Source organism: Equus asinus, chromosome 28, assembly GCF_041296235.1.
Source record: "Equus asinus isolate D_3611 breed Donkey chromosome 28, EquAss-T2T_v2, whole genome shotgun sequence".
Taxonomy (NCBI): domain Eukaryota; kingdom Metazoa; phylum Chordata; class Mammalia; order Perissodactyla; family Equidae; genus Equus; species Equus asinus.
In genome coordinates this window covers 41,932,729-41,951,735 of record NC_091817.1, presented here as the reverse complement: position 1 = coordinate 41,951,735, position 19,007 = coordinate 41,932,729, and the positions used below count along the sequence as shown (strand labels likewise).

General features: G+C 43.7%; 1 protein-coding gene across 6 annotated transcripts in view; it reads right to left on the bottom strand.

Moving 5' to 3' along the window:
* WWOX (WW domain containing oxidoreductase) overlaps window positions 1–19,007 on the bottom strand; it is a 934,084-nt gene that overhangs the window by 205,691 nt on the left and 709,386 nt on the right. The window contains exon 9 of one of the 6 annotated variants that reach the window (XM_014845707.3): window positions 4,442–4,651. The exons of the other annotated variants lie outside the window; for them this stretch is intronic. Coding sequence (XP_014701193.1) covers window positions 4,643–4,651 — 9 coding nt within the window. The 3' untranslated portion in view covers window positions 4,442–4,642. Of the gene's footprint in view, window positions 1–4,441; window positions 4,652–19,007 lie in introns of those variants that run through there. 6 annotated transcript variants of the gene reach the window in all.

The following is a 19,007-nucleotide window of genomic DNA, read 5'->3' as shown; positions in this document are numbered from 1 at the left end:
AGGGAGACTGGAGTTCTGAGCAGGGAGGACCAAGGCTGCCCAGCAAGGGGGCCAGATGCTAATGAAGGGAGACATAGATCCTTATATCCTGATCTCAATCCACCAGCAGGAAGATGGAGGGGAGAGAGGAGGTCAGAGGGAGATCAAAACGTACCTGAGAATATAACAAGCATTGGTGAAGATGTGCAGAAATTGGAACGCTTGCACATTGCTGGTAGGAATGTAAAATGGTTCAGCTGCTGTGAGAGACAGTTTGACAGTTCCGCAAAAACTTAAAGATGGAATTACCATATAATCCAGCATTGGGCATATACGACTCCTAGGTGTAAAGCCAAGAAAATTGAAAACAGGTACTCACACGAATACTTGTTCATGGTGCACTATTCACAAGAGCCAAAAGGTGGGAATAACCCCAAAGTCCGTCAATGGATGAGTGGATAATCAAGAGGTCGTATAAACACACAACAGAATATTATTCAGCCATGAAAAGGAACGAAGTACCGCAATGTGGATGAACCTTGAAAACATTATGGTAAGCGAATGAAGACAGACACAAAATGTCACATTTTATGAGATTCCTTTTAATATGAAATGTCCAGAAGAGGCGAATCCACAGAGACAGAAAGCACGTTGGTGGCTGCCACGGGCTGGGAGGAGAGAGGCTTAGGAGTGACTGCTTTGGGATGTAGGGTGTTATTGTCGGGTGATGAACTATTTTGGAACTAGATAGAGGTGGTGGTTGCATAAAATTGTGAATGTCCTAAATGCCATTGAATCATTTGCCTTAAAATGGAAATTTTTTTGTCATGTGCATTTCACCTCAATTAAAAACACACAAAAAGACGTGTACCTGGAGTTTCCTCGCTTGTAGGTGTGTCTGCTGCTTCCCAGAAAAACTCTTCCTAGAGGGGAGCTGGGGGTGAGGGGAAGACGGGAGCGCGTGTCTGCCATGGGGCCAGGAAGGAGGCCCAGCGGGACAGTCACAGACTTACACGAGGCCCCCTGAGACCTGGCAGCCTGTCCTTGCTCTCTGTTGGAATTTCCCTTCCTCTCAGCACTCCCCTCAGGCTCAGCTTTTGCCATTTTCTTTCTTCTATTCCCCGACTCCTGCCACTTCTGTTTATATAAAAATTGTATATGAAAGCCCCTCAGAGAAAAAGGAATGAGGAAATTCCTCCTCCCCCACCCAATGAGGACCCGGGGGAGAGGAGGTCCGTGGTGGGGTTCCAGGAAGGAAAAATAAAACAAGGGGGCAGCTCCATTTAACTGATGTCCTTATGGCTTCTGGTGTTTGGTTTGTTTGGGGGCCCAGGAAAGAAACTGGGCCACCCCAAGCGCTTCTGTGGTCATAACCAATTCGGCAAATCAACGTCACCTGGAGGATTTCAGAGCTTCTAAGGATCTTACGAGGACTCCTGGTTCCCTGTAGAAGGCTGTTTATAGATTCAAGGGCCTGCAACTTTCTGACAAACGCCATCTTTCTCGTCCTTCCTCCTTTGAGAGCACTCGAGACCTTGGCTGCTCACCTCTCTGAGTAAGTCTTGCCAAAAGGAGTGATTCAAAACAACCTCTTGATTCAAAGATGTATAGGGTGCCTGAAATACCACTTATGGGGGAAAGAAGAGGATAACACGGCTCTTATGAAATTGCCTGGGGGCAGCAAAAGAGTGGCTATGTTGAGATGTGCCTGAGCCCCAGTGAAAACCTGATTCTCTCAGACCAGAGGAAACTTCTCCCATGAGCTTGTGTGCTGGTTCAACAAAACAAAACAAACACAAGGAGAGGTGTTGCGTCTTAGCCAGTTACATGGGGTGATAAGGACATGAGGTGGGTGGGGGGGAACACACATGCTCGAGGGACATCAACCCTCTGTTCTCCATTTGTGCATCTGAACCAGGCATTGAAGAGACATTGCAAACCTCAGAATGAAGAGTGGCCTCATGTAAAAAGTATGTAAAAAGGAAGTTGCAGTCAAGAGACCCAGTGTGGGGAAGAGAGAAGTAATAACTGTTGAGCCCCCCCAATATGCCCCAGGCAATTTCTCTTTGTATTATTTTATTTCAGCCCCAAACCACTCCAGGAGCCATCTTATTGGTGTGGATGTTAAGGCCTGGGGATGCTGAGTCCATGGTGCTCACAAGTTGAGGATTCCCGATCCAGATTCTTGACTTAGCTGGATCCTTGAGATCTAGACTGAGCTGCAGTGGCAAAATAGTCGTGCTCCCTCTGCATCATGCTGCTCATTCTCTGCCTCGTGGGTCCTTCTTCAGAAATTACTTGCTCGGTCGGCCTCCCAGGCCGCCTCCATCGCGCGCTGTGTGGCTCCGTTAGTCACAGGCCCACGCACGTCACGTGTTCCGGATCTGAGACTCTGACCACACAGCCCTGGGGGCTGGGAGTGTGAGGCGTAAGCACTGGGAGCAAAAGCAGCCTCATTGGTTCTCATTTCAAAACTACCTGAAAATGAAGATCAGAAAGAAGTAGGTGTGTTTCACAAGATGCTGGCTAGATTAATGTGTGCAAGAAGGTTTGCAAGGACAAAAGTCCTCATTCCTTCATTCATTCAGCCAAAAAACCATGATCAAGTGCCTTCTCTGTGTCAGGAACTGTGCAGAACATCCAAGGATGGACAAGGAAGGCACAATCTTGAAATCTATATTTGGGTGGAATAGCATCCTTTAGCTTCGCTGGACCCCAGAGCTGGAGAACTGACCACACACACCAATGAGAGGAAGTGGCATCTCCAGAGAGGGATTCCACAAACACTCCCAAGCACTGGCAGCTAAAAGGCAGGAAGATGTCAAGTGACCGAGGGTGGCAGGGGCTCAGGGTGGGTGAGCGGGGGACGCGTGGCTGCTGATATTGCTGGAAGAGGAAGTTTGCTCCTGATAGGGAGGGACCTTCCGATTTAGAGCCATGGGTCTTCCCTAATCTCTCTCACTCTCCACAAGGCTGCCAGGATTCTTTTAAAAATTGAATCCCATCACTGCATCGATTTCCTTGCTCAAAAGCCTCAGTTGGCTCTATGTTTCCTATGGATAAAGCCCTTCTGTAGACTTCGAGTTCCCAGTGAGGGCGAGAACACCTCCAGGGGAAGGACAATTAGTTCTGGGAAGGGAGGGTGGGGAGAAAAAATTTTTACCCTTTTAATGTGTAGAGCGTAGATATGCATACAGTACAGGAACAGAGATGCAGTATTAGAATTTCATGGGCGGGGGCGATTAGGAAAATCATGTCTGAAAGGCTCCTGGGGGTGGGAGGCGATAATGAAAGACAAGGTTGAGAAACACGCTAGGCCAGGGTTTCTCACCCACGGCACCATCAACACTTGGGCCTGGATAATTCTTCGTGGCAAGGGGCTGTCCTGTGCATTGTAGGATGTGTAGCAGCATCCCTGGCCTCTAGTTTGTAGATGCCAGTAGACAACAGCCCTTCCTCCTGAGTTGTGACAACCAAAAATGTTTCCAGCATTGCCAGATGTCCTCTGGGGACAAAATCCAGTTGGGAACTCCGGATTAAATGAGGTTTTTCGTTGAAGTGTTCACTAAGTGATAACTATATCGTAAAGCTTAACGGTGTTGGATTTTGGCGGGGGGAGGGGGAGGGTGGTGTCTTTTATTGGGAGCAATAAATTCTGAGGGGGCCAACCAAGTTGAGAGTTGAAATGCAGAATGACAAAGCAAAAGGAGAGACCCAGCCTTGCCAATAGGAGAGGCCTTCCCAGGAAAGTCTCATCGGGGAGAGAGGAGGGGCTTGGGGAGGAGAGCCAGCAAGCCTAGAAATGTCCATGTCTCTTTGTGTCCGGAGAGGCCTCATTAAATTCCGAGACCGCGCTGGTGGAATTTGACTTGCAGCTGCGAATTTCAAGGCCTCCCTGGGCCTCCCGTGGACAGGAAGCTGGGGTAATAAATTGCCTCTGCTTCCCGGCATGGGTTGCAGGCCTGGGGGAGGTTACGCCCTAAACATCCCACTCTGAGGGGTGGAGAGCTGGGGGACCCAACACCAGAGAAAGAGCGTGGGTCTCGGGGTTTGGCCAAGAGGTAACTGCAAACAGCATGAGCTATTCAGGCTGAGCAATTTCTACCAGGTACCATTTCCTCCGTGTCACGAATATTAGGCTTTTGCTAAATCTTAAAAAAAAACAACAACCAAAAAAAACGGAAATAATTCTTTGTGCATCAGCCGATACTTTAAAAAATAATAATATACGGTTTACTTTTGGTTGATAATCGTAACCAAGATGGATTCGTCACATCTAACCCAGGCCTGCTTCTGGAAAATGTAGCCTCGTGTCGCCGCAGAAGCTGAGTCTGAGTGATGGGCTCCTTTGCTAGGCATCTTTGGAAGCCAGTGCACCATGAGGCATGTGCTGGTGGAGAAGCCTCGTGCTGTTCAATTAAGATGCTTATTGATGTGACATATAAAACGCTCCTCGTTTCTTATCTGACTGGAAGGGGGTTATTCATTTATTTAACTGCTCTGCTTCAGTCCTTCTGTGGGTTCCTTGGAGATGGTTTTTCTCTCAACACAAACCCAAAAGAATCGGTCCTCTGATGAGTTTCTTCTCCTTCCTTCTGTATTCTGGTGTGAACTAGGTTGAGTCTGCCGGCTACGGTTTGATTTGTGAACTCACGTTGCACTTTCATGCTGCCTAGAAGTGGGGAGAGTACACTCTTTGAAGGCAAGATGTTTTTAGAAAGGCAAAACATTTTAGAAGATAATTTTAAACACTCAACATAAATCTCGTATGAATTTTGTCTTCACAGGGAAAAGAAAGCAAACTAACAATATGATGATCTTGAAATACTCCTAGGATTGGGAATGTTAAGTGAAATAAATAAGCTGAAAGAAAAAGCAAAATTCCACACATGCATATTGTTCCCTACTTGGAGACAGAAATTCCCCAGTTTTGTTTACCAGCGGGAGTGGGGGCCCCCAGCTCATCCATCCCAGGGCTGGTGCCCTCACCTCTCCCCCTGCTCCCCTCTCTGCACAGGAATTTGTGTTCCTGAAACACCCAGAAATGCTTTCATTTACTTTTTCCTCGGGGACAGATTTCTCAATCAAACTTTCATTTGCTAAGATGGTTCTTTGGAAAACGAAGCGAGGCAGAGTGAGTCAGACAGTAACAAAAGCTTAAAGTTTGTTCTCGTATCATTTCAGAGACTCAGAAAAAAAAAATTACACCCCAAAAATAGAGGTGAGCCTCTCTATTCATTAGACCTATCGTTACAGATGTTTGAAGAAATTGGCAGACACTTTAAGAACACACAAAAGTTCATTTTTGGTTGGTTCATTATTTAGTAACTCTGTTTTGTGCCATTAAAAAAAAAAAGTGGAGGCAATTCCAGAAGAATTCTATTTTTCTTCCCTTTATCACCTTCCCAGTCTACCCAGCTGCTTCCACCAGGGAACGAAAGTACCCAAATGCTAACATGACAGCCCGATTTTCGCAAAGCGGCTTAATTACTCATTACGAGATTCCATCAACACAAGCCCCAGCCTGTGGTTTTGTAATAAGGGCTGTTATCTTTCCTTGGATTTTCACTCCTTCATAAAGGGGGATGTGGCAGAGATTCCCGCACACCCCGCTTTCTATGGGAAGGGAACGAGAGGATTTTAATGCACGAATTTGATGTCATTAACAATGCTGACAGCTGTTTAATCCCAGTGGAAACAACAGCTGAGTCCCAACTGCAGCAAAAATAATTAACTCTTCAGTGCGTTCCGCGGAGGGCATCGTAGGAATCAATTACATGTCCCGCGCCTTACCTGCGGTTTTTGTCAATTACTCAGCCATTCGGTTGGGAGGCTCTGGCCTTAATAAAATGACAGGAGGCCCTTACAGGCGAGGAGGCTTGTTAAGTCCAGAGAACAGATTTATTAAACGGGTCTGTTCTAAGTTTGCCATTAATTAAAATTAAGAACCATTTTTTATGTTTCCACTGAATCACACAGCATAATGAACTAAAGTAAGAGGAAATTATGAAGTAGGAGCCCTGCATGACCCAGTGTCAGGGAGGAGAGGGTGGCTGAGCTGAAAGGGAAAGAAAAATAGGCTCTAGCTGAAACAGAAACACGGGGTGGGATGTACCGCGCTCACGCTGCTTTATGACACGTGCCGTTTAATTTAAACGGAACATTTAGACACCTGCCAATGACGGTAAATCCGCTACTTCTTCATCCTCCTCCCCCAGAGATGATCAGCCTCTCTGTTCTAGGCTTCAGGTTTTTTTTTTTTTTCGTTTTTTCACTCCTGTTTGCTGACATCCTTCCGGTGACTATTTCTACTTCTCTTAATTTGTAAAATATTATAGATATAAATAATGTCTGATTAAGATCCTGCTTTGAAATATGTGGCGCTCACTTGGCGCCCATCTAATAAAGCTCTCCTGGATCCTTTCCATTCATTTATAATACGAGACTGTGAGCAGATGTCTTAAGTATTCAATGTTACAAACAGCAACATTACATGAATTTAAATTTGGCTCTTTGTCTGAACGCCCCTCTGAGCTGGCGGCTGATGTCCGGGGAGCCCTGTTTCATCTGGAAACGACATGGTGCTACCACCTGCCCTGAGCCTCTTCCTCAGTGGTACCCAGAGAAGGACCTGCTCTCTCCTGAGAGGTCTGAGGCTGCTGGGCGTAAGGGGAGACCACACATCAGATCGGAGTTTGCTAAAATGACAGGTAGAAAGAGACAGTTCTTAATAAACAGCAGGTGGACAAACTCCGACTGCCTGGGAAGAACTGTAATGCTCCCTGAGCGTGCGCTTAAAGTTCCCAATGGATATTCATAAAGGGCCTACAAGGTCTGCACTATTATTCCCATTTTATTGATGAAGAAACAGGTCCAGAGAGGAGAAACGAATTACTTCTCCCTTGTTAACATTCTATCTAAATGGAATTGAACGGATGTGTGTGTAGGATTCTTGGTTAAGGCTTAAAATCCAACATCACAAGAACAGGCTACCAGAGATGGAGGTTAATGCCTGAACTTGAAAAAAAAAAATCCTGGGCGTTATGGGGCATAAACTAACTATAGTTTTTTGCTCGTCTAGCCCATTTGTCCCTCTGTTTTCTTCTGTTCTTCTGGGAAGCACACTTTACTCCGTCTGATCCTGTGGGGCAATAAGAGTGTTCCACTCCCTTTCCACAATGGTAGACACATGACCTTCGTCAGCTAATTAAACAGCCTATCTCTTGACCACTGTGACTGGCTCAGGGATAAAGCATGCAGTCTAAACTGGGCTAGAATCTCCCCTGGGAAGCATACATTCTAGGAGAGAGAATAAAAAATTTTCCTTCTGCTGTTATTAATATTATATGAGAATGGGGGTATGGTCCTTCTGGCAGCCATCTCTGCCACCAGGTGGAGAAAACCTGCTGCAGAGGTAAGCCAAACAGAGACCACCGTAGCCAAAAGATGGAAAGAGACAAATAATCTGATTATATATTTGAGCCCCTGGACCCAGCCATGCCTGAAGCCATAACTCCAAGTCTTCCTAGTACGTGAACCAATGTTTCCTTTTGTCATAAGTTGTTTAATTGCCACCAAGAATTATGACTAACATGGGGTGAGAGAGTAGTACACACTGCTCCATGAAAATTGTAGATATGGCATATCATATACTATCTTTCTAAATTGCGGTCTCAAATTAATTCTCAGCAAATTTTCACAGTTCTGGCATCATACCATGTTCTTTCTTAGCTCCATGCCCTTCCTCATGCTGTTCCTTCTACCTTGAATATCTTACTCTTCTGCTTCCCCATTTCATGAGTTTCTATGCACCACTCAAGATCTAGCTCAAACATAAGATCTTAGTTGAAATCTTCCCTGGTTTCACTACATAGTGCTGGGTTTACCCAAATAAACTGTGAGCTGTTTAGAGCAAGAGTCATGTCTTACTCCTTGTATGTTCTCAACAACAAGTATCAGGCTGGGCATGAGGTCATTGTAACTGATATTATTAAAAAGTAGCTCACAGTGAACTGGAAACTCTGCCCTCAGGAGGCTTACATTGAATTGGAGGGAGAGAGAATCAAATAAAAGTGTAACAGTGCAGGGGTAAATCTGGTTATGTAATTGAGAGTCGACATGGTGATGTGGCTATCAAAAGAGCTAACGGCTTCATAGGCAGCATTATCAGAAGTAGGATGCTCAGGGTGGAGGTGACAGGTGTGTGCTGCTCACACCATACCTGGGGTTCTATCTCAGTCCAGACTTAAATGGAGACACTTGGGAGACTTGAGCAGCAGACCGGTTGAATTACATCCTGGTTTCATGCTATTTTTAACAGCTTTATTGAGAGAGAGTTCACACACCACACACTCCACCCATATAAATGTACAATTCCATGGTTTTATATATTTACAGAGTTGTACAATGATCACCACACCATTTTGAGAACATTGTCACTATCCCAAACAGAATGCTGCTCCCTGAGCTCTTCTCCCCCCCATCCCTCCATGCGCTCCCAGCCCCTGGCCACCAGGAATCTACTTTCTGTCTCTACAGATTTGCCTCTTCTTGGCATTTCCTATAAATGGAATCATCCGGTCCTTTGTCACTAGTGTCTTTCACTTAGTATAATGCTTTCAATATACTATTTTTTTGTTGCTAAAGCAGCAGCAAAATCTCCTTTTTTGTGAACAGTATCTTAGGTGGAATACAACAATATGAGACAAACAAGAGGGGAATAGTTCTGGTTGAAAGAGCAAGACAGGAGTCCTGAGCTTTACTTTCTTGACTTTGTCCCCCAAAGCACCTAAGGACAAGGGCCACTAGGACGGGGTAGCTGGGCCGCTCACCACATCCCAGGCAGTCCATTGGACACATAGAGTCTACGTCGTTGCATTTTTGAAAGCAGAAGAAAGCCATGCTATTTTAAGTCTTTTTTATTTTTTTAATTTTAAGAAACTGCCTTCCCCATGAAGGGGTGTTATGTGACAAACATTCCAAGTCCCTTCTTATGGTAATACTGCACTTTGCAAATGGCTCGGATCCAATCCAATCCAATCCAATGAAACAATCTGTGCTATCTCCAATAGCTTTAATCTCTACCATGCTAATGATTCCTGAAACCAATGAGCAGGGTTTAAAAAGAAAAGAAGAAAGAAAGAAAAGACATGCTCTGCCCTCCCGTTATCAGCCTTCTTGGCAGCTGGGGCTAGTGCTTATTGTCACCATCAACAAGGTCCTTGGGAAAAGCCCGCCCCCTTGCTTTGAGGTCAAAGTTTACACGTGAAACACACTGGTCACAGTCATCGTACTGTCCCTCTGCTCATGATGGTTAACAAAGGAACATAATTGCATCCCTAATTAAGACCATGGCCCCATTTTGCGACGTCGGCGAGAACTCCCCAGGGAACTGGTTGGCCACCGCCAGGACTTGGCCTCTCTGGCAATTAGCAATGACACTCTCTGTCCATCCACACACAATGTCCAGGGCTCAGGGCTCAGGGTTCCTGCCTAGGGTTGGCGGTCACAGTCCTCTTATAGGGCCTAGATGGGTAGGAGTATGGGGGACAGTTTCTGGATATTCTGGAAACAACCCATTCGCTCACTCATTCATTCATCCCCATGTATGGATTATCTCCTACAGACCATGCACTATGCTAGGAGTCAGACATGAGGGGAGGAGTAAGATCCATTCCTTGCTCTTAGAGAAGGCAGAGGAAAGGGAAGTTAAACACACCACACACACACACACACACACACACATACATTTTTAATATATTAGGGTAAGTGCTAAATGAGAAGTGAGAACACAAGACTGGCGGGGTTGCGGGGGGAAGGCTCCCGGCTCCCTCCTGTTGCTACTGCTGCTCCCAGGATGCTGCAACAGAGCCAGTTGATGTGAAGCCACTCCCATCCTCTCCCATCCTGCCCCTCCTGCGTTGATAGACCCCACAGATTCAGAACTCTGTGCCACCGCCTGCAGCAGCCAGCTCATGAGCCACCTCCTGACCTTCATCCAACTGGAATAATGCCCACCTGACCCTCACAAGTCAAATCTGTATGGTTCCAGTATTGGCCGTTTCCTGTTGTCAGTTGCCTTGGAAAGGTGGACAGGAGTGGTCCCCTCCCAATTGTTCAGGGGTGGCTTCATCTGCTTGGAACGTATTTGGGATCATGAATTTGCCTCTTCCCTTCTAGATATCATTCAGTATTGAAGGGCTCCTCCGAGAAGCAGCTAGGCTTGGGAAAATAGGTTGAAAGGCATGGGATATCTCAGGGGCTGGTGAGTGACTACGGGGAAAGTTCTAGAAGGGGAGAAACTGAAACAATGGATCAAGGGAAGTCTTTGGATGATTGTTGTGTATTCCATAGATCCTTCCTCCATTAAGGCAGTAACAGTAATTGATAATAAAAGTAACAGATAATATTTACTTACCACACGCCAGACACATTCTACATGTTTTATGTATGCTAACTCATTCAACCCTCACAATGCCTCTATGAAGTGGTGGTATTATTTTTCCCATTTCACAGACTTGGAAACCGAGGCACAGAGCAGTTAAGTAATTTCTCCAAAGTGGGACAAGTAGTACATGGAATTCGAAACCAAATCATCATTTTCAAGGATATTGACATGCCACGAAAATAATTGTGCAATATATTTAAGGCCTTTAAAGAGGTATACACTCTTTGACTCAGTTATTCTGCTTCTGGAAACCTAATCTGAGGAAATAGTAGTATATTATATATTATATTTATTAGTCTAAAACACTCACATGCTACTTTTCAGCCTTATTTATAATACAGAAAATCGGGAAGCAATCTAAAATTTCAATATGGAGGGAATAGTAATAGCCAATAAATGGAATTTATAGCCATTATTAGAAACGGTATTCATGAAGAGTCAATAATGTCATGGAACTGTGCAATAAGCTTAAGGTAAAAATGCAGGACTGAAACTCTTAGAGATGGTATGATCAAAATTTGTTTCGATGCCCGGGTGGGGGACGTACCAGTGAAAGCAAAGAAACAACATTTTCCATTTGGTTCCATCCAAAGCAGCCATCAGGAAACGATTTGTGTCTGGGCATATCTTCTATTTCTTCTTAACCATAGTCTTTTAACCCAGCGCCTCAAGAAAACTCAACCTGGTACTTTTTTTTTTCCTGAGATATTTCACTTGGAAAAATAAATTATATCAGTGGGTTTCATATCTCAGTTGGATAGGTAAAGCTAGGTCCTTTAGCTCATAGAAAAGAAAAGAAACCAAGCAAAAAAACTTTGCATTTTCAGACCTGCTCACACAGTGGATCTGGAATTGATGAGGCACAAAGATATCACCTGGAGACAACGTTTTTCTCCTTGTTCTCAGGCTCGGAACCAAATCACAGCACCTCCCTTCTCCAGCTCTACTTTACAGCAAATTGGGTCCAAATTAGATCCCCCGTTTCGTCCAATTGTATAAACCATGGCAATACCGTTTGGGAAAATCTAATAGTCTTAATCTAAGAACTGCTCCTGTGCCCACAATAGAATCAAACAAATAATCAATAAGCCTCTGGATATTATAACATCACTGAGGGAAGACAGAGAGACGAGCAGAGTGTGTGTTCGCACAGGGAGCCGCTTAAATAGAATCAAATCACAATTCAGCAAGGACAAAGCCAAAACAAACAACAGCAACAACAACAAAACTGTTGAGTAACATCATTTGTTCTGTAGACTTTAACAGTCCCCGAATCTTCTAGTGGAAAGTGTTAGATCATGAATCTGAACAAGGCAGGCATGTTCCTAGGTATTTAAAAATCTTATTCGATTGTCAACAATAATTCTACAGCATTGTTATTATTATCCCTATTTTACTGTTGGATACATTTGAGGTTCAGAGAGGTTAGTTCACTTGCCCAAAGTCACACAGCTAGTAAGTGGCAGAGATGGGGACTGAGATAAAGTTCTTTTTTTTTTTTTTAACTCAAATTCAAGTGAATTGCATGCTGGTAAATTGACTTTGGAGTCCGCCACAATCCAGGGTTGATGCACTGTCTCTGTAAACTAAGGCGAATCGATAGTATCTTCAAGACTCAGTTTCTGTATCTTAAAATGAAAGTAACAGTATATGCACACATGTCAAGTGCTTAGTGCAATGTCTGGTCCAAAGTCCATACTCAATAAATGTTGGATCTTAATAGCTTTATCACTACATCACTCTAATTATTTAAAAAAAAAAAAAAAGGCATGCCCTCAACAAAACAACCATAAGCAAATATCAAACTGAAGTTCAGCAATGCAATAATTTGCATTACAGCAATAACACTGCTCCAGTGTTTAGGAGTAAGTGACTGCTGTCTGCCACTTATTTTGAAATGCATCAGAAAACAAGACAGATTGATGGATGGATAGAGGGATGGACAAAGGGGTAAAACACAAGTAGATAGAGATGTTAATGGTTATGTCTATGTGGTACATTTCTGAGTGTTTACTACACACTTTTTCAACTTTTATGTATGTTTAACATTTTTCATAATAATAAATGTTGGAGGGGATGGCATACTACAGAGCAATACAGACTGGAATGCTATGGATGAATCCCACAACACGATGATGAGCAAAAGCAGCCAGACGCCACAGAGTGCGGACTGTACGATTCTATTTACATAAAACCCAACAGAAAGCCACGGTGGTAGAAATCAGAACAGTAGTTAGCTCTTGATTATGATGGGATTTATCGCTTGGAAACTGGATGTTGGAATGTTCTCTGTCTTGATCTGGGTGGTGTCTACACGGGTGTATTAATAAGCAAAATTCACTGAACTGTCTATCTAATGTGTGTGCACCTTACCGTATGGATGAAACACCTCAGGTTAGGTTCTGATTCAAGCAGCTCACATTTTCTGAATGCCCTCCTCTCCCCACACCAGGCATTCTTTCTAGGCACTTTCTGATGCATTCACTTGGAAAACCATTTCAGAGAATTGTCTGACAGAATACACGATTTAAGCCTCTAAACGCAATGTGAAGCGATCTCGCTTTCTTAGAAAATGACTGCCATACCTGGGAGTAAACTTGGCCTACGAGGAAATCAAGAAGGTGTGAAATTCCTCAGCCACTTGGTAGCCTTCCACATAACTTCCGGAAAAAAATAGATACCCCGTGTTCCCAAATTTCTGCCCTCTGGCATGAGATTCAGCCATCAGGAAGGAGAAAGTTGAGGCCGCCTCCAAGTCATAACACATGGAGTGTCACCCACAGGCTGGATGTCCTTGTCAAAGGCTTGGCTCCCCCTCCCTCTTCTAGAAGACATTCTCATTCAGAAAACAAACTTCTTCCTCTCGTTCACCCCAAGATCACCCCTTTCCAAAAGCTCCCCTAGGGCCAGGCCTATTGATCACAGGCAGAGGGCACACCCAGGGTCCTTCAGGAACATCCTCTTTGAAAGGAGGTCCTGATGGGAGACAGGAGAGCAGTCTCTGGCAACAGAGACCTGGTTACCAGGCCTGCCCCCAATCCCTTCCAAACTGCCTTTGATGTGAATTTGAAAGTGGCACCTCCTGAATGCAGGCAGCATGGAACTACGCAACGATTTCTGCAAAACCAATAAAGTAGAAGATGTAGCAGGAATAGAGATGTTTAGGATCCAAGAGGGCAAGACTACCCACACTACGACAACCTGGGGCACGTGTTGAAAAAATACAGGGCCCCCGGTTTCTCTCCAGACCTACTAAATCAGAATCTCTGGGAGTGACACCCCAGAATATTCTTATTTTAACGAGCTCACACTGGGGATTTTCTTGCACACACAAGTTTGAGGATCAAGACTTCTTTGTAAAGAGTCCCTTAAGGGGAAGAGGCTCTTTCATTCATCCCTTTACCCACCCACCCTCCTATCCATACTCCATCTGTCCGTCCATCCATCCTAACTATATACCTGCTGAGTGTTTTCTTTGTGCCATGCCACAGACTGAACCTTCTTTGATGGTCAAAGACAAAATTTCCTTACACCAACTAGTTTTACAGAGAACCACGCCAATTTAGCCACTTTTAATTATATACTCCTCAGTCCAATCATATCATTGTCATCCTAAAAAAACAAACTTATAATGGTAATTTCCCCCACTTATCTCACTACCCGACATAACCCTATTTTCGGATAATGCCCACCCTGTATGAAGGACTGCCTGGATTTTAGGGAGCATATGATCTGGAACATAACCACTGAATGCATGGCTTGAGTCTCTTTTTCAAGGAAACTTGTACCTTTAGCTGAGAACTCCCGAGCCTCATGGGTCTGCAGGTCGGCAAGCCAGATCTATGGAGCTGATTACTTTCTGAGACGTCCAATTACAAGTGAGTAATTTCTTTCCCCCAAAGATGCTCTGTGGAGAATACAGTATAGATCCTTCTGTTTCCAGGAAGTTAAGGAGATTTGGGTACCAAAGCAAGCCTCATAGGTTCTGAAGTTCTCTACTGTTAACACAAAGTCTTCAAAAAACTCTCTCTGTGTGTGTGTGTGTGTGTGAGAGTGTGAGATACATAGGACAATTGAGGCAGAGATTCAATAAAAGATGATGCTTACTTAACAAGAAAAAATAAAAATAAAGCAACTAAATTGAAAAGAACTTCCTAAGCTAAATATGCTCCTTTTGGATGAACTGCTATATACTTTTGTCACAGATTCATACAACCCCGTGGCTGATGATACAGGGAATTATCATGATTCTTGTGCTGTACTAGCTTCCTTGTTTAGCTCTCTGTCCCTTCAAAACTGTAAGATCCTAGAAGGCGAAGACCATTTCCTTACCACTGGATCTGTTCTGTGCCTGACAGTGCCTGACTCGATAAATATCTGCTAAATCATGGATATGTGTCCCTCCCTAGAAGAATGTGACAAAATGAGATAGTCGTTGCAATCCCCAATGGCCTTAACCTAAAGCATGCAAATGATTTCCGTTGCGTAACAGTCTCCTTTCATTTTAAGTATTGAGGTCGTTAGGGAACAAGTCTAGATGTACTGAAGAATGAGTAACATCAGCAACAAACACTGACTTGTTTTGAATAGACCACAAGGCAAGCACTATACTAGAAGACAGGAAGTCCTGGTTCCATCATTTTGTCATTCCTAGCCAGAGGCAGGGATGTCTTTGACCTGTGATCCAAGTCACAGACAGTTTGGGAGGCAAACATTACAAGTCAGGTATTAGCAATTCTATGCCAAAACACGTCGCCTGGAATCAGTCTTGCTGCCCCAGTCTAGTCTCTCCTGGTGATACACAACATACTCCCTTGTCCCTCACCCCTGTGACATTTGACCTAATCAGTGACCCTTTAAATTAGTCTGGCCCATCCATGCACCAGATACCCACTAACTGATATACCTAAGGCACACCCACCACTGGTATTTCCTTTAATCATCCAGAAAGATCTCCCTTCATGCATACCCTTTATTCCCAACCTTGGTTTCAAAAAAGAATCACCTAAGGAGCTTTTAAAAATCCTGATGCCCAGACTGTACCCTTACCCAAGACTAAATCAGACCCTCAAGAGGAAGAACTCAGGCATCAGGATTTTTTTATAGTTCCCCAGATGATTCCAGGAGGGTTGAGAACCACTGATGAAGCATATCTTTCCCCCACTTGTCTTAGATTCATCAGTCTGTGCATTTGGCCTTAGCAAGGCTTCCAGACCTTTCAATGTCATATTTATAGGGGGTCTCATCAGTATCTGAACCTCCCCTTTATTCTGCAGACATTGACACATTCTTTGATCTTCAACCAAGATACATACCTTCATATCACATTGAGATTTAGTTAGCACCGAAGGTCCTGACATCCTAAAGACAGAAGGCCGAATGGACGGATGGATGGCTAGATAGATGGGTGGATAGATGGATGGGTGGATGGACAGATGGATGAGTGAAAGGATGGACAGATGGAGAAATGGATGGATGGATAGTTAGCCCTGTGAAAACTTCTATTATAACATCTGAATTACTTTATCATTCTCTTCAAATGTTTGTGTCCCCTACTAGACTTTAAATTCCGTAAGAGAGAGGTCTTGAACTTACCTGTTTTCTTTCTCAGGGCCTAGCATAGCTCTTGGCTGGTGGCAGGTAGAGCAACAGGTGAGAACATACGCCTTTTGAAGATAAACGATGTTAGTTCAATACGCTCATTTTTAAGTCTACTCAATATCCTTCTAGGAATAGAATTTCTAGTAGTGAGAAGAATGAAAATCTTGAAATAGAGATGCTCTGTTGATATTTTACTTCCATACCATACAAAGAAATTGCTAGTGGCAAATTGTGATTGATTGAAAAAAATTCTAATTGGAAGATGGTATTATTGATCTCAAGAGAAAGTGGGTAGACAAGCATTTGAAAAATATTGGATTATTTTGAGAGAAAGTATCTCGCTGTCATAGAATTCCCTCTTTTCACTGATGAGAATACTAAGGCCTAGCAAATAACTTATTTGACATCCTGAACTCAGAACTCATCTCCCAGTCCAGACTCTTCTCACTATACCCTGCCGAACCCACGAAGTTGAATGCAACTAGCATATTTTTCTTTTGAGTCAAAAGGACTTTTAAATTATATAGCCCTTTTACCCTTCACCTCTTTCCCCAAACATGACCCGTTTTCTGATCCAACTATCCAAAGTGGCATTGATGAGTTCGTATTTTTCATCAAGCTTATTAGATCTTGGTGACACCCGCAAATACCGTGCTCCTTCTATTCGGGTTGTTTGAGGGAACCAGAAGAAAACTAGCAAGTCCTTGGTTGTACCACCTGTGGTGTAGGGATGGATGCCCATTTCTAATGAGAGAGCGGTAGATCACTGTGAAAAACTACAGTTCAGATTACTTGGAAAGTACAAGGCACCATACCTTCCCAAATTGGCAAAAACTACCTGCTATGGATTGTAGTAAAGTGTGTTTTTAAATTATTTCAGAACCATAAAACTTCTCCATAGAGAGTGCTTTGAAACTGCAAATTAAATATAGAACATCCATGAACTGTATCCATTTTTACAGTAAGTATATATTTCCATGGGGGTTTGTACCATCTTTTTTGTCTAGTTACACTAGTTAATAATGCAGTGAATTTGCAGTAATAGAGTAAATGTTATTTTGATGGCACTATTTGATTAAATTAAAGATGACATTAAAAGGACCATTTCAATAAAGAACCGAAATCTCTAGAAGTAACTGGGGCTGAGTGTTTAAGTCAGCTAGTCTGGCGGTCTTAAAAGGACCAAATGGAATTTCCTTCACCGTGTGAATGATGAGCAAGTTAAAAAACAATAGGACCCAATAATATATGAAAGAATATGAAGGCTCAGATTCCAAGACCCAGGCAATTTTAGTTATTTGAGGCAGGCATGCCACTCGCAAGCAAACAGCTCGTGTGGCCTTGGGAAAATGTAGAAATGCATTAAGTAAAACGAAAGCGAGAAGGGCACTGAGATTTGCAGCAAAATGTGCTGATGTGGTGACAGCGAATTGCGTTGTTGCACAAACAAAAGAAAGGGAAGATGTGGGATTAGTCACGGCCCCGCCCCCAGCCCCATCTCCTCTGCAAATTCACAAAGGCACGAGTGGGCCACCCACACCCAGGAAGGGGAATCTTCGAGATTGAAAAAGGAGAAGAGAGTCCTAATTATTTCTTCAGGCCTCTGTTCGTATGGTGCTTGCCAAATAAAAGTTCTTTTCCTGAGTGAGAGGCTCATGTACATAAATCAAGTGACTGTTTGAAAATCCCTTGACTTAAGTTCTTAGAGATAGAATCTATCTGAAGAGACATTCCTCAGCGACGTGACTGAGTTACGAATCACAGGCATTTCACCAGAAAGAAGATCCAAGATTAAAGGTGTGCGGTGGTGGAGGCCCCTAGTTCCCACAGAAACACCTGCTCTGGTGTCTCAGCCCCAAAGACAGGTGACATCTCTATCTCTGCAGTGGGCGGCTGGCTGTTGACAAGTTCAAGCCCGAAGCACTCACATTTGCGATTGTTTTTACAACTAAAGAGAAAAAAAAAAAAAGAAAAGAACCTCAGCTCCAGTGAATATAATTCTTCCTTGTGATCGGAAAAGAGCATCATTAGATGTTAGGTTTTTCTCAGATAATTCATCTGGTGGGCATGCATGTTGGTGTCTCCACACCAATATTTCCTCACAGAAAGGGATGGTGCTGTGGTTTGGTGGAAAAGTCATGTGCCCCCATGGCAGTCCGTATTGCCTCTTTAACTGCAAATACCTAGAATGCAACATTCCTGGTGTATTTGACTTCTGAGTTTAAACCTGGAGTGTGTATTATCTTCCCAGCAGTAAATCACTTAGAGACAAAGGATGATAGAAAACGTCACATCAGGCAAGTCTATTAAATAAAGCTCATGGATAACAGACATGATGCTGAGATCTTTAGGGATGGACAGAATCCTCAAGCTGCTGGCAAATTTGCTCTTGTCGAGATACCCATGTACTTAGAAGGAACGTAATTATTCAGAAGCGATGGCAAACTGTCTAGAAACAGCCTATTTCTCAGAATTCTGAGTGGCTCATCCTACGTGTTTGAGATATGCCCCTTGACAGTTTCCCAAAGTGGCTGCAGCCCACCCCCCAGCCCCCTGCTGACTGCTCAGCCGTCAGCCAGCTGAGGGATCTGGGGCAACTCTTGGAAGATCTCAGATGTCTTGTTTGTGGCAAACTTTCCAGACTCAGAAAGATTTCTTGATGCATGCTCAAAAGGAAAGGGGAAAACAGGATTTTTAGGGCAGTGAAACTACTCTGTATGATACCATAATGATGGATCCATGTCTGTACACATTTGCCCAAACCCATAGAATGAACAACACCAAGAGTGAGCCCTAAAATAAGGTATGCACTTTGGGTGATAATGATGTGCCAAGATAGGTTCATTGATTTTAAAAAATCTACACACTCTGGTGGGGGATGTTGACAGTGGGAGGGGTTGTGCATGTGTAGGGGCAAGGTGTATGTGGGAACTTTCCACACTTTCTTCTTAATTTTTCTGTAAATATAAATCTGCTCTAA